At 50.3% G+C, this 15,939-nt stretch overlaps 1 protein-coding gene across 1 annotated transcript; it reads right to left on the minus strand.

Annotated features, from left to right (window-relative positions):
* Nucleotides 1–3,798: 3,798 nt before the first annotated feature.
* TRIB3 (tribbles pseudokinase 3) lies at nucleotides 3,799–9,946 on the minus strand. The gene is made up of 4 exons (XM_084775356.1): nucleotides 9,715–9,946; nucleotides 9,027–9,305; nucleotides 6,692–6,984; nucleotides 3,799–5,074 (listed from the first exon to the last, which is right to left on the minus strand). The coding sequence occupies exons 2-4, from the start codon at nucleotides 9,303–9,305 to the stop codon at nucleotides 4,594–4,596; spliced, it is 1,053 nt and encodes a 350-aa protein (XP_084631482.1). The 5' UTR covers nucleotides 9,715–9,946; the 3' UTR covers nucleotides 3,799–4,593.
* Between the last annotated feature and the right edge of the window lie 5,993 nt (nucleotides 9,947–15,939).

Genomic DNA, 15,939 nt, shown 5'->3' on the forward strand with positions numbered 1-15,939 from the left:
TTCTTGTACACTGAACTCTGATGTGTCTGTGTGAAATTTTATGGGGCTTTTTTTTTTCCCAGACAGGGTCTTTCTGTGTAGCCTTGGCTGTCCTGGACTTGCTTTGTAGACCAGGCTGGCCTCGAACTCACAGCGATCTGCCCGCCTCTGCCTCCCGAGTGCTGGGATTAAAGGCGTGCACCACCACCGCCTGGCCTTATGGGGCTTTTTGAATCGATGATATTTGATTTCTCCCTAATCCCGCCTTTAGTCACATCTAATTTGCTCTTTAACACATCATTTGGACTTTGATTTTGTTTTGTTTTTCAATTTTGGGGTACAACTTTGGTTTTGTGGAAATTTAACATATAAACTGAGCTGGCCTCAAACTTGCTGTCATGGCCACCTCCCCCCTCAAGTTCTAAGACTCTAATGTCCTTTAACAATAATTGTATGTTTTTATTCTAAAATAACTGATAGATTATCCAGATCACTGCCACTTAGTAAAATTTCCTTTTATTTTTTGCAATAGTTCTTACCTTGAGCTTATCCACTCATGCTTTGTCTCTGTGTCAAATGACAGGGGAGTTCTGGGTGTCTGTGTCTGTGTCTGTGGTTGGCATTCCCAAGCTTTGCTTTCTTTCTACTGTGGCTCATGTAGATGTGTATAGTGCTGTTCCCATCAGGCACCATTTGCAGGTGCAGTCTTCATTTTTTTCTTAAGATTTATTTTTTCTTATGTACACAAACATTTTTATTATGTACATCTGCAGGCCAGAAGAGGGCACCAAGTCACGATTATAGATGGTTGCGAGCCACCAGATGGTTGCTGAGAATTGAACTCAGGCCCTTTGAGAAGAGCAGCCCGTACTCTTAACCTCTGAGCCATCTCTCCAGCCCTCAGCCTTCTCCCTTTAAGGGGCGAGCTGGCATTCTCTTTGGACATCTTTTTTTTTTTTTTTACCTCAGTGGATAGAACCTAACACTCATTAAACCTGGAGTTCCAAATCAGGGTGACAGTCCATGGCTGTGTGACCCTAAACAAGACTCTCCCAGTTTCTTCCTCCACAGTGATAGCCATGGCCACTCTCTTCTCACAGCTAGTGTAAGGATCTATATAAACTGCCAGCTGCTGATGTATATCACATCACAGAACCGAAAGCTAGCAGCTTAGAACGATGTGCAGGACACATTTGTGATCCCAGGACTCTGGAGGCAGAGGTAAGAGATCACAGACTCGAAGCCAGTTGGATGTGCTTCTTTTGACACTGTCTCAGACACCCTAACAGTAAGCATTTCTGGGGGCAGGAACAGAGATTTGCAGAAAACCCCCTTCCTCGTGAGCCTGGCTCATCCTGAAGCACAGTCCTTGCCTCTCTCCTGGAGGCTAATTACACGCCTTCATCCGATAGCAGCTGGCCATCCCCAGTGCAAGCGACCTGGGCGAGGGAAGCAAAAGAAACCCCCAGAGCCTCGTGAATGCTGGCCCGGCAAGCGCCTATTGCTGAGCTGTATTCCCAGACCAACCAATATCTATTTTTTTCCTTCCATCCCTCCTTTCATCTCTCCTCCTATCAGCCCCCACATAGTGGTTGGTTTTTCCCCCACACTGTGGTTTTTAAGACAGAGTCTGGAGTTAAGCAGAGCTCAGCAGTTAAGAGGACTTAGGGAAAAAGAATTCTGTCCTCAGCACCCACATTAGGGCACCCACAACTGCTTGTGATCCCTGCTCCCTCACTGGCCTCTGTGGGGACCTGCACACACACATAAATAAAAATAAAGTGAACCTTGAAAGAAAGAAAGGAAGGCACGGTTTTACTATGCAGCCTTGCCTGGCCTGGGACACACTATATAGTTAACCTCAAACTTACGGCAATCCCTCTGCCTCTCTCTGCTGAGTTTATAGGCATACAACATCATATGAGGCTCCAATATATATACATACACATGTGTATTTGTATACATATGAATATATGTGTATGTGTGTGTGTGTGTATATATATATATATATAATATATATATTAGCCACACATGTTCTGTTCCTCCAATCAAGAAGGAATCCATTTTTCTGCCTACCAAACTAAGATGTGTGACCTGCACAGCATGAGCATCTGACTTACCACTTTTGTTGTGTGACCACCACATGGTGTAATGGCTGAGCCTGGGAAGGGCTGACCAGTGAAACTGCACAGAGCCTGTTTAAAGGTGTTGGCCGCAGAACTTTTTAGTGCACACATACTTCCTTTCTGGCTATTGCCAGGGAGAAGCCATAGGACCATCCTGGGAGTATGGGGAACAATTAGGTACACTTTGTAGAAGCTTCTCAAGAAAGAGCTGTGGAGGGCTGGAGAGATGGCTCAGAGGTTGAGGGCACTGGCTAGTCTTCCAAAGGTCCTGGGTTCGGTTCCCAGCAACCACATGGTAGCTCATAACCATCTATAATGAGATCTGGTGCCTTCTTCTGGCCTGCAGGCACACATGCAGGCAGAATACTGTATAAATAGTAAATAAATAAATCTTAAAAAAAAAAAAAGAAAGGGCCGGGCGTGGTGGCGCACGCCTTTAATCCCAGCACTCGGGAGGCAGAGGCTGGTGGATCGCTGTGAGTTCGAGGCCAGCCTGGTCTACAGAGTGAGTCCAGGATAGCCAAGGCTACACAGAGAAACCTTGTCTAAAAAAGAAAAGAAAAGTATTAGAAAGATTAGGAGATGTGGCCTTGTTGGAATAGCTGTGGCCTTTTTGGGGCAAGTGTGTCATTGCTGACCGCTCAGAGCTTAAAGCCTTTGTACCCCTGAGAGGACCAGCATTCAGATCCACAGAACTGACACAAATGCCTCGCATGTGAGATCCAGAGATCTCCAGAGCAAGCTGGCTGACAAGACTGCAGGGTGTGACCCAGAGGCCCTCCTCAGCCAGGCATCCAAGCCCAGCACGCAAGAGGCAGAGGACGGTGGAGCTCTGAGTCTGAGGCCAGCCTGGTCTACAGAGAGAGTCCAGGACAGTCAGGGCTACACAGAGAAACCTGGTCTTGGGGAAAGAAAAAAAGGCGGAGGTGGGGGGGCGGGGGGGAAAGACCCTCCTCAAGGAGTAAGATGGAAGAAGAAATGTGATTAACAATTCAATGTTTCTACCTTCAGCCTCTGCATGCACACACATGCGTGGGTTTTTTTGTTTGTTTTTGTTGTTGTTGTTTTTGTTTTGTTTTGTTTTTTTGAGTCAGAGTTTCTCTGTGTAGCCTTGGCTGTCCTGGAACTTGCTCTGTAGACCAGGCTGGCCTCGAACTCACAGCGATCTGCCTGCCTCTGCCTCCCGAATGCTGGGATTAAAGGCGTGCGCCACCACAAACCCAGCTAGTGCTGAGTTCTTAAGTACCACAATGCCACTTTTCTTTGTGTAAAGTGACACATGTGCCAGCCGTCTCCATGGAAAACAGCCCAGGGCTGAAGGAGTCAAGGAAGCAGGCATCCTGCCAACAGCGCGGAGAGCCTGCTTAACCTGGCCTGAAAGCACCCTGCTCCCTGAGCATCCTTGTGCGGGGGTGTGCTCCTTCCCGTTTAAACCGACACCCATCTTTGGGCTAAGGCTGGAACCTAGAAGCCTGAATGTGTTAGGTACGCTCACATCCAAGCTACACCCCAGCCCTCAGCTTGGCACTCTCCCACCTGAGACCCAAGGGCTCTAGGAGAAATGCGCAGAAAGATCAGTAGGAAAGTGTGCAGAGATCACTTAGGAGATGCTAACATGTCTCTGGCTTTCATGGCGGGGCCAGTGTTGAAGGCTGGGAAAGTCACCAAGGCCGTGAGGAGGTGGAACTCTCTCGAATATAGAACCACACAGCTCTCTTTTATTAGGCACATGGTGAAAACACATACTCAACTAAACAAAAGCCATCATACTGACAGTGGGCCTGGGTACTAAGAGTCCCCAGAACAGGGCCTGAGGCTTTCTGTATGGTAGTAGCGCAATCTCTGCCGGGTCCTTCCCCTCCAACCTTGGCGCTCCAGTTGGAGGATGCCAGCGTGAACAGACCTGGCTCCTCATTCCAGATCATTCCTTGAGTCAGGGGCATCGTTGTTGAAGCCTCATCCTTTTGGCTTAAATCCCGGCCCAGGTCTTCAAGCAGGTTCTGCCTGGAGGCCGCATCCTGACGCAACTTGGGGTCCTGAGGCACAGGGTGAGTGAGGACTTTGGTCTTTGGCACAGAGATGTTCCTTTTGTTTAAAGGCACAAGATAGAAGGCAGCCGGGGCACTGATGAAGGGGACTGTCTTGTGAACAGAAGCCTAGCCCCGGGCCAGAGAAGGACAACGCTGGTACGAAATGTGCCGAAGTCAGAAGGCAGATGCTGGCCTGGGAGCATGTGGCACTGTGGCAACTGGGCCAGCAAAGTATTCCCCTCCCCCTTGCTGTTTGCTGTTCCAAGCATCTAGAACAGGGCTTGGCACCCAGGGAGCATCACCCCACAATGCCTGTGGGAAAGTACAGGAATGCCTGAGGCACACTGGCTGTTTCTTCCTCCAGTAAGGCACTTAAGGCTTAGGTTGGCCCAAAGAGGCAGGAGAAAGCTTCTACCCAACTCACAGTTTGCAGTTGAGGGGGTCAGTGGGGTGTGGCCTTAGCCATACAGTCCCACCTCCCCTTCCTCAACCTCCTCCAACCCTGGCCCATCCGGCACGACCTGGTCACTCTCCCAGTGGTCAGACTGTGAAGGAGAGAGTCGACTGTGATCCTCCCTCAACCAGGGATGCAGCAGGATGCTGGGGGCCACCGGCCGCTCTGAAGGCTCCTTTCGGAGGAGACAGCGGACCAGGCAGCGAGCTGGGGCCGACAGGCCCTCTGGCAGGGCGAAGGTCCCTCTAAGGATCTTGCTAAAGAGCAGGGCTGGCTCAGAGTCCTGGAAAGGGTAGCGGCCAGCCAGCATGGTGAAGAGCGCCACGCCCAGGCTCCAGACATCAGCTGCTTTGCCGGAGTAGCATGGCCGGGAGCTGAGTATCTCTGGTCCCACATACGCAGGGCATGCATGCTTGTCCCACAGAGAGTCGTCTGGTCCCGTCATCACATAGGCATCTTCCAGGTTCTCCAGGACCAGCTTTGTCCTGGGTCACAGACAGAAAGATCAGGTCCCACTCAGGTCCTCTGGGATAGCAGCCCCCTAAGCCATCTCTCCAGTCCGTGACTTTTGTTTACCTTTTAATTGTTTTTTTAAAAATATTTTTAAAGATTCATTTATTTATTAGTATGTATACAGTGCTCTGCCTGCATGTACACCTTCAGGCCAGAAGGGGGCATAAGATCACATTACAGATGGTTGTGAGCCACCATGTGGTTGCTAGGAATTGAACTCAGGACCTCTGGAAGAGCAGTCAGTGCTCTTAACCTCTGAGCCATCTCTCCATCCCCCTTGTTTGTTTGTTTGTTTGTTTGTTTGTTTTTAAGGGGGTGGGGGACTACTTTTTTTGGAGACAAGATTTCACTACATTGTCCAGGCTGCTTTCTAACTTAACTATCCTTCTGTCTCAGCCTCCTGAGTGCTGGGACTACAGGTGAGGGCCATCATGCTGAGCCTCAGTGTCTTAGTTTTTTGTTTGTTTGGTTGGTTGGCTGGCTTTGACTTTGATGAGTAAGGGTCTCTCTACATAGCCCTGGCCGACCTGGAACTCACTATGTAGACCAGGCTGCTGGCCTCAAACTCATAGAGATCCACCTGCCAAGAGGGCTTCCGTAACACTGCGTCAGATCTGTCAAAGAAACTAGAGGACTAGGCTGCAAATGCTAGCTTAGGTCCCTTCCCTCCCTCTCTCTTTTTAGTTTTTATCTTATTTTTGAAATTTTCAAATACATGTGTATTTGTGTGTAGTGTGTGGGTGTAGGTGTAGGTGTGTGTGTATGTGGAGACCAGAGGTCACCCTTAAGTGTCTTCCTTGAGCCGGGTGGTGGTGGCGGCGGCGGCGCACGCCTTTAATCCCAGCACTCGGGAGGCAGAGGCAGAAGGATCGCTGTGAGTTTGAGGTCAGCGTGGTCTACAAAGTGAGTCCAGGACAGCCGAGATAACACAGAGAAACCTTGTCTTGAAAAACAAAACAAACAAAAAAATGTCTTCCTTGATTGTTCTCCATTTATTTTCTTTATTTTTGTACTTTTTCATTATTTTTGCTTTTCGATAGAGATAGGGTTACTCTGTGTAGCTCTGGCTATCCTGGAACTCGCTCTGTATGTAGACCAGGTTGGCTCCGAACTCACAGACATCCACCTGTCTCTGTCTCTCCCAGGATTTAAAGGTGGGTGCTACCCTACCTCCACCCCACCCCATATTCCTTTAGTCCTTATTTAAGTTGAGACAGTGTCTCTCACTAAACCAGGAGCTCACCGATTAGATAGACTAGCCAGCCATGATCTCTGGGAATCCACCTGTCTCTGCTCCTCTCCCCCAAGCCCAGTGGTTAGGGTTACAGAGTCCATGGCACAGGCAGCTGTAGCTCAGGCTGCTGTCACTCAGTGCTGAGGATTTCTGTCCCTGTCTTTTTTTTTTTTTTTTTTTTGCTACGGAGGATGGAAGCCAGAGCCTTGCACATGCTAAGCACATGCTATACCGCTATACTACCGAGCTTTTTTAGACCACCTTAGTTCTTCCTGCTTAAGTTACTCTGCTCCCACGAACCTCAGTTTCCCCAACACGGCCCACCTCTCAAATGTGCCTCTGTGGTCCCACTCACCTCTCACAGTTGCTGAAGACAAAGCGACACAGCTTGAGGTCACGCAAGACTAGCCCATGCTGGTGGCAATGTGCTACCGCGGCAGCCATCTGCCGGAAAAGTGCGACGGCCTCGGCCTCAGGGACGCCGCGGCGGCTGCGCACCAGGCTGTGCAAGTCCCCGTGGGTCTGCGCGAAGAAGGCATAGAGGAGCCGAGAGCCCAAAAGGACGTCAACGGGACGGGCCACGTGCTGATGCGTGGGCAGCCGTGCGTAGGGTGCCAGCACCGACCGGGCATCACTGGCGGGGTACACCTGGAGACAGAGGTGGGAGAAGCGGTAAGCACAGCTGGGGACCCAGGAAACCGGCTGGCCTAGCAAAAGGGGACAGCCAACCCATTAGCCACCCTGTGTACTACACACACAAGGGGCCTTGCTTAGCAGGTCACTCACAGCCTGTCACCAGCCAGCTCTCTGCAAGTCAGAAGGCCCAAGGGCCACAATAGCACATTTGGGACTAGAACCTGTGCATCCATCTCCGCTCTAAACTGCCCCGTGTGATCTCATGCCTCAGAGAATCAAAACCAGAGTGTAACCCACACAGGAGGCAGACCACCGCCATAGCCCCCCCCTGCTCCCACATATCCAGCTCAGTAGCCTGCCTGCAGCCCCTGCTCAGCTGACTTGACCCACAGCCATCACCCTGTTCCCTTGGTGTCCACAGTGCAGCACACGCAGGCACACAAGCCATATATTCCAAAACAATAAGAAGGTTACTAGAATCCAGAATGTGTGATATTGCAATCTTAGAGATCAAACCCAGGGCCAGCTTTTGCTGGGCAAGCGTGGCTAGTATTTTAGAAGGGAACGCCTACTGTTGAAAGTGCAGGCCTGCCATTGTAGTACACTCGTTTAATCCCAGCACTCAGGAGGCAGAGCCAGGTGGATCTCTGCGAGTCTGAGGCTAGCCTGGTCTACACAGAAAACGTTTTGGGCTAGCCAGAGCTATACAGTGAGTCTCTCACTCAACAACAAAACAAAACAAAAAAACAAAAAACAGGGCTGGAGAGATGGCTCAGTGGTTAAGAGCACTGACTATTCTTCCAGAGGTCGTGAGTTCAATTCCCAGCAACCACATGGTGGCTCACAGCCATCTATAATGTGATCTGATGCCCTCCTCTGGCCTACAGGTGTACATGCAGGCAGAGCTCTGCATACATAATAATAAATAAATAAATCTTTAAAAAAAAAAAAACAGCCGGGCGGTTGGTGGCACACGCCTTTAATCCCAGCACTAGGGAGGGTGAGGCAACTGAATCGCTGTGAGTTCTAGGCCAGGCTGGTGTACAAAGTGAGTCCAGGACAGCCAAGGCGACACAGAGAAACCCTGTCTCGCAAAACCAAAAAGAAAAAATAAAAAAAAGAGGTGTGCATCACTAGAGTTGGTCCTTTGTGCCTCTGGTACCTGCAGCCAGGACAGAGTGCCTTTAGCCCCTCCTCCCCACGCCTCAACTCCTGACCTGCACTGCCCTGCATCATCTGCAAGGCCCTCCCAGACTTCCTCATGTCCCCTGTATTCCTGCACGTCTGCCTCCCTTTGCTCTGTGTTTCCCCTCCCCACTGACACCACTTTTATTTGCATAATGCTCACCATTGCCCATTCTCTTCTGGTGAGTGAGTGTGTGTGTGTGCACACAGGTGTGTGTGTGCGTGTGTCTGTCCCCTGTCTATCTCTCTGCTTATGGGTGTGTGCACATGAGAGCAGCTGCTGAGGAGGCCAGAAGCCCTGGATTTCCCCGGAGCTGGAGTTATGTAGGTGTTGCTGAGCTACCTCAAAGCGGATGCTGGGAGCAGAACTCTGCAAGAGTTACAAGCACTCTTAATTACTGAGCTATGTCTCCAGCCCTTTCATCCCTTCCCCCCCACCCCCACGCCCACAGATCCCCGTGGATTCTGGAGCTCACTAACTGAGCTATCTCTCCAGTCCCACACGCCCAATTCTTTATTATCAGTCCATGCCTCTCACTAGAAGATCAGCTTGACAGCAGGAACACGGCTCTAGATTTGTTTTGGTTTTGAGACAGGGTCTCAGTATGGACCCCACGCTTGCCTGAAATGTGGGGCAACCCTCCTGTCTCAGCCTCTTCAGTGCTGGGAGTGCAGGCATGCGCCACCACACCTTGCTTGGGTCTGGTTTTTTGGCCACAGCAAGTGCATTGCATGTATGGTACTCCATGAAGTTTGTCAGTTGAGAGAAATCCAGTGATAATCTTCAAAGCTAGAACCCCAAAATCCTATGGATCCCAGATCTTTTGCAGGGGCCTGGAATGGTAGAGGGGAGGGCCCATAGAACATACCTTGCAGGTGTACTCTGTGCCTGTGGGGCAGTGCAGGGCCCGAAAGGTGCGGTTGTCTTGCTCTCGTTCCAAAACGACATAGGGCCCCAGCCGGGTTGCAGGGGCCACAGCCGGTGATAAGTCTGAGGCAGGAGGTGGACTTGGGAACAGCAGGCTAGAAGGTGGCCCAGGCTCGGGCCCAACTCTCACTCGTTTTAGGACTGGACGTTCAGTGTCAAACTCCAATGGCTTCTTCCGGCGGAAAACACCAGTAGAAGCAGCCAGAGGAGTGGCTTCCATCTAGAGAGAAGGGGGGAAAAAAGACTGTTTGTCTTCCCTGCTAAGACCCTCCGGACAGAGAAACATTACAGTGGGTTTTCCGAAGCTCACTAGGCATGGTGCTCTCAAATTCAAAGACTACTCGAGAGAGAAGGTACCTGCGGTGAATAAAAAACTTAATAATGCAACAAGGAAAGCTGGGCGTAGGGATGCACCTCTGCACCGCCAGCACACGGAGGCAGAGGCAGGAGAACGGCGAGTTTCAGGAAGCCCCGGGCCGAGGCGTGGGGGCGCGGGGAAGCGGGGAGCGATGCGGGGGACAGACAGAGACAGAGACCGAGAGAGTAAGCATATTCATGAATACGCCAGGTCTCCCAGTGCCTCTTTAGCCAGACTCCGGAGACTCTCCTCGCCGCTCCCCGCCGGGTACCTTGTCCTGGGGTCCCTGTCCGGTCTCAGAGCCTCCTGCGCCCGCGCACGCTGCCCGTAGCCCGCTTCACTGAGCCGGTTTCGGAGTCCCCCGCACGCCGGTGCCAAACCGCAGCCTCCGCGTACTCAGCAGCAGCCGCTTCCGCTGCTAAAGTGCTGAGGCCGGGAGACACGGGCTCCCATCCCTGCCCGGCTGATGTAAACCTGAGCTAATCTGCTGCTGACGCCCTGCGGCACCGGATTGCACCATTTATGACCCGCCTCTGCCTCCTGGAGCGCTCCGCCCGCGCCTTCGGGGCCACATGCGCCCCCCACGCCACCCCGCCCCCACAGCTCAGCTCCCTGACGTAGCACCGGAGCCACTGACTGTCTTTACACCTATTTTACACCTATTTCCCCATATAGGAAATGGAAATAAGATCCTAGTGGGGAAAAAAACAAACAAACAATGAATGGCACTCTGCTCAGAAAAGCCACTAAGCGCCGTGCCTGGCTAGGGGGTGTGGCTCCGGGAGAAATGGATTCGGAATGGTGCTCACTTCATATGGTTGCTGTGAGCATTAGTAGGCTCGCGTATGCAAAACTTTTAGAACAGCTGGGTGTTATGTATACCTAGAACTTCAGGTACTTGGAAGCCTGCCGCAGGAGGATACCATGTTTGACGATGTAGCCTCTGGCTTGCTTGGGAACTCACTCTGTAGACGAGGCTGATGTGAAATTTACAGACATGCGCCTGCCTCTGTCCTCCAGGACCGGGACTAAAGAAAGGCTTTAGCTAAAGGAAATGTAAGGGCAGCCAGGCTGCGGTGTAATCCCAGCAGTCTGGAGGCAGAGGCAGGCGGATCGCTGTGAGTTCGAGGCCAGCCTGGTCTACAAAGCAAGTCCAGGACAGCCAAGGCTACACAGAGAAACCCTGTCTTGAAAAACCAAAAGAAAGAAAGAGATGAAACGTAAGGGCAGAAGCCAAGGAAGTGGGAAGGCTGTATGTAACTCAGCCACAGAACATTTCGCCCAGCGTGCACTAGGCAATGAGTTCAATCCTTGGTAACAATAAACAAACAAAACATAGTGTGTGGTGCATGTATGCACTCAGTAGCGCTGGAAACTGATGGCTGCGGCTTAAAACACCATTCTGGTCACAGCTGCAGCTAGCCATGGTGAGGCTAGACATGATGGTGACACCTACCCCCCTTCCTCCACCTTAGCAAAACCCCAGAGGCCCAGCTCCTTTCCTAACACCCTAATTTATGTCTTGATACTTGAGTTTATCCATGTCAAAAATAAACAAGCAATTCCTCTAGGAAGAGCTAGAGGGAGGCAGGGCCAGGACACCTTTGTTTTCTCTGGTTCTGGAACCCAGGGGACCAGCTCTCTCATGTCTCTGTCTCCCAACCCCCACATACACCAGAGGATTCTGGGATCTAATCTGGTCCTGCCCACTTGGCAGCTGGGGAGGAATGAATTAATTAATTTTCAGAAAGTGGGACGGGTGGAAGCCCCCAGAGCTGTGAGAGACATAGGAGGCGGGATGGTTGCTTTTTGAGCACCCACCTGGCCCCAGGCCTGAGCAAGGTGTGCTTGCCTTTGCTCGCTTCTTACGCCAGGCCTGTTCAAATGCTCAAGGCAACCACACTGACCACCCTCAGTCCACGGATCTGATAAATCAGGAAAATAAAACCAATAACCGCAGGCCCTTAATCCCAGCACTCCAGAGGCAGAAGCAGGTGGAACTTTGTAAGTTTAAGGCCAGCCTGGTCTACAAAGTGAGTCCAGGACAGTCAAGACTACAAAGAAACCTTGTTTCCAATATACAATATATATATACACACACATATACATATATATATATATATAGTTTCGAAAATTTATTTTTACTTGTGGCTGAAGAAATGTAAAAAGAAATTCACTTTACTCATCTGTCTTGTTTTGTCTATCATATTTAATATACACTGAACATATTACCTCAACAGGTAACCAATAAAACTTCCAATAGCATTAAATTTTCCCTTACTAATGTCCTCAGAGTCTTTTTTTTTTCTTGCTTTTGTTCTATATCGCGTATGGTTTGGGTTTTGTTGTTGCTGTTATTGTTGTTTTGTTGAAATAGTATTATGTAGCCAGAGTTGGCCTGGGACCTCTGATCCTCCTCCTCCTCCTCCAACTCTCAAATGCTGAGGTGACAAATGTGTGCACCATACTGTCAATTTAATGTGATGCTAAGGACTGTGCATGCTAAGCAAGCACTCTCCCAACTGATTGCATTCCCAGCTTTGGTTTTCCTCTTTTTCTAGTTTTTGAGCTATGTCTTCAAACTCACAATGCTGCTAAGGCTGACCTGAAGGTCTTGGTCCCCCTGCCTTTAACTCTCACGAGCTGGGATGGGGCGACAGGGGCATGCCGCTACACTCGGCCTGATTCGAAGGTCTCATGATGTAACCTCGGCTGGTGTCTAACTCTCTTGAGTGCTGAGATTACAGACATGAGGCACAGCCTCTGGCTCTCCAGTGTGTGTTTGACACTTTTTTTTTCAATCCAAAGGATCATGGGAACTAAGCTATTAATGGTTCGGCCAGATGTGGTGGCCCACACCTGTAATTCCAGCTCTTAGGAGGCTGAGACAAGAGTGAGCTACAGAGTGAGTCCTTATCTCAAGAAACAAAACAAATGTGGGATGGCCAGATAGCTCAGCGAGTAAGAGGAGCCTGTCACCAAGGCTGACAACTCGGGCTGGGTCCTCACAAGCCACGTGATGAAAGCACTGTCATCTGGCTTCCATATTCCCACACACACATAGAGAAGGAATCTGTAAACCTACAGCATACAAACAGATTTATTATTTTACTAAAAAGTAAAAATTGGAAGACAAAGTTGGAGCAGGTCAGTGTCCTTGCAGGCATCTGCTGCCCAGCGCCAGGATAGCGGCGCCCTGTGGAAAAGCTGGCTCACAGCAGAGGCCACGGATTCTCCCCTCCCATGTGAGGCTCTGCCGTTCAGGCGGTGGCACCCTGGGGAGAAAAATCTGACTTCAGAGTTTCTGTGTGTTTCACACATCTCTCTTAAGAACTAGAGAGCAAAGCTCAGCTTGGGAGGCTTCGATCAGAACTGGATTGAGCGGGCGTTGCATAAACTTGTTTTGCTTTTCTGGTATTTAATTTTATGTTGACCTCTTTCTACATCATCTTTTTTTTTCTCTCTCTCCTTAGAGACCAAACCGGAGCTATGTGCTTGTTAGACCTCTGAACCTGGCCCAAGAGCTCTTCCCCCACCACAAGGCAAGACCCTGCCATTGAGCGTCATGCCTAGTACCCTCCTTTTCCTAATTTAAAAGCAATTTTTGAGAAATCATCTCACTGAACTGTCCAGGCTGCCCTCTAACTCACCTGGATAGACAGAGCCACCCCAAACCTTGAATGTGCTATTCTTCAGCCTCCAGAGTAGATGGGTTACAGACACACGCATCAAGGCTAGCTTAAAATGGATGCTTTATTTATTTTTAAGCACGTACTATACTATTTTATTTTGTTTTAGTTTACATTTGTGTGTGTGCTCAGGAGCGTGTGTGCATGTGTGTGTGAATCACAGCATCCTATATGGAGATTAGACTGTAACAGCCCACAGGAATCAGGCAGTCTCTTTTCCACCTTGTGGGTTCCAGGGATTGGATTTAGGGTGTCAGGTTAGTCAGCAGCACCTTCACCTGCTGAGCCATCTCACCAGCCCTAAAATGACATTGTATTTTATTATTGGCTTTTTTTTTTAAATGGGATCTCATTACAACCTTGCCTGGTCTGGCTCTGTACACCGGCTGGCCTTAAAGTCACATTAATCTATCTGCCTCTGCCTCCTGAGTGTTGGGCACAATGGAGTTTGTCACCACACCCAGCGTTATCACCTTTTTGAAGGTGTGTGTGTGTGCACGTGATTGTGTGCCAACGCTTGCTGAAAGATCAGGAAGCACTTTTTTTGTTTTTGTTTTTGTTTTTGTTTTGAGACAGGGTTTCTCTGTGTAACCTCGGCTGTCCTGGAACTCACTCTGTAGACCAGGCTGGCCTCAAACTCACAGAGATCCACCTGCCTCTGCCTCCCTGAGTGCTGGGATGGAAGGCATGTGCCACCACCTTCCAGCCAGGAAACACTCTTGACACCTGGGCCATTTCTCCAGCCCCTGAAATGGACACTTAAGGTCACTTCAAATGAAAAACTGTTATTTGCCCTGAGAGAGATGTGAAGGGTTAAAGATATGGCTCCACTGGTAGAATGCTTGCAGATCATATATGAACCTAGGTTCAAGTCCCATTGCCACATAAACTAGGTGGGGTGGCACACGCCTGGGATCCCTATACTAGGGAGGTCACCATAAGAGGACATTGGGAAGACAAATCAGGCCAGCCTGTTTGGAGAAGATGCAGGTGGCCTGTGCTCCTGTTGGGGAGCCCTCTCTTAGAGACTGGCCTTCTCCTCTTCTCCGGGGTCTCCTGTGACCTTCCCACAGACCTGTCATCACCCACAGCCTGCACAGGCTGCATCCAGGGAAACCAGGAAGAGCAGGCCAGCACTGGCCACATGGAGTGATGAAGGGGGCATGGGCCACGCCGTAGCAGGCTCCTGTTGGTTCCTGCTCTACTTCTTCATGCGATCCTCACCCGGGAGCTCGAGAGCAAACAGGTACAGGAGACAGCAGAGGGAACCTGCCCAGGGAGACTTGAATCTAGGGACATATGTCCCCAAACCACAAACTGCCTTCCAGGGGAAGACCCAGCCCTCACTGTGGGAGGAGCTAGAGGGAAGCAATGGAAGAGCTGGTCCTAACTCGTGTGTGTGTGTGTGTGTGTGTGTGTGTGTGTGTGTGTGTGTGTGTGTAAAATCAACAGGCGCATGGGGTCTAGGACCTCCAAATTTCCAGGGATTCTAATTCCATTACCTTCCAACCACATCCACCACCTGCTCCTCCCAGCACAGCTCACACTGCTGAGTCATTTGACCCCTGCTCATGTTTTTCTTCCTGCCTGGAGGTCATGGGAGGTCAGAGAAGCGAAGGGATTCTGTGTGTTGGATCCTGGCCACTGCCCAGCCCATCTATTTCTGAGAAAAGCTGGGGGAGGGGGAACAAGTGTTCAGCCGGTTGCGTCAGAAAGCCTTGCACAAGACACTCTCCTGGATAGACACAGCCCTGCCTGCAGCCCCTACCTACCTACCCTGTTGCCCTTGGGCTCCAGTGAGAACTGTAAGCTGCTCCCTTGGGAGACTCTAAGACAAACTGGCCTTCAGAGAGTGACCAAAGGAGGTCCGCCCTTCGGAAGTGATGGATGGCACGGTTTGGGGCAGGTGCGAAGAGTACTGGGTGTCCTGGTGATTGCAAGGCACTCCTCAGGGAAGCCAACGCCCAGTCCATACTTTTTTTTTTTTTTAAGATTTATTTATTTATAACTATGTATACAGTGCTCTGCCTGCATGTACACCTGCAGCCCAGAAGAGGGCATCAGATCACATTATAGATGGTTGTGAGCCACCATGTGGTTGCTGGGAGTTGAACTCAGGAGCTCTGGAAGAGCAGGCAGTGCTCTTAACCTCTGAGCCATCTCTCCAGCCCCCGAGTCCACCCTTTTTCAAGAGAAAGCTAGGCCAATGTCTTAGACATTGACTGAGCCTTAATCCTTGACTCTGATGATAGATAGACTGAGCCCCAAACAAACCCAACTCTAGTGCTAGACACACAGACAAGAGGGCACAGCAATGGGCACCAAGAGCTTGGCACTTGCTCCCTGCTCTGCTACGAGCTGGTCCTCTCCCCACAGTGCAGGCCAGCTCATGCATTGGACATACTGCTTGCTCCTGATTAACCGGAGCCTAAGTTGCAGGGTGAGTCGGGAGTGGAGTCAGGCATAGCCTCTGGGACGGCTGGGGAGGTGCTGAGTCAGGACAGGAAGTACTGTCTGGAGCCCTGAGCGAGGGAAGAGTTGGGGGAGTACTGGTTGGCGTAGGAGTTTCCCAGTGCAGCTCACTGCAAGGTGTTGGTGGGTTTGTGAGTATTGCTGTTGTTTGTTTGGAGTCAGGATCTCACTATGTAGATGAGGCTATCCCTAAATAACAAAGATCCTCCTGCCTCTGCCTCCTGAGTGCTAGGATTAGATGCACCATCATGCCCAGCTATATCCTGAACTTTATTTTATTTTATGTATGTATGTGTTTGTTTGTTTATTTATTTATTTATTTTGTTTGAGACAGG

This window comes from Acomys minous, assembly GCF_964271855.1.
Source record: "Acomys minous genome assembly, chromosome: 3".
NCBI lineage: Eukaryota > Metazoa > Chordata > Mammalia > Rodentia > Muridae > Acomys > Acomys minous.

What these genes read in the sequence shown, in the direction of transcription:
- TRIB3 (XM_084775356.1), bottom strand. Translation starts at nt 9,305, where the DNA reads ATGGAAGCCACTCCTCTGGCTGCTTCTACTGGTGTTTTCCGCCGGAAG. An exon ending in GCACAGAGTACACCTGCAAG is followed by an intron (nt 6,985 to 9,026) that starts GTATGTTCTATG and finishes CTCTGTCTCCAG; the next exon opens with GTGTACCCCGCCAGTGATGC. An exon ending in GTCTTCAGCAACTGTGAGAG is followed by an intron (nt 5,075 to 6,691) that starts GTGAGTGGGACC and finishes TCTGTGACCCAG; the next exon opens with GACAAAGCTGGTCCTGGAGA.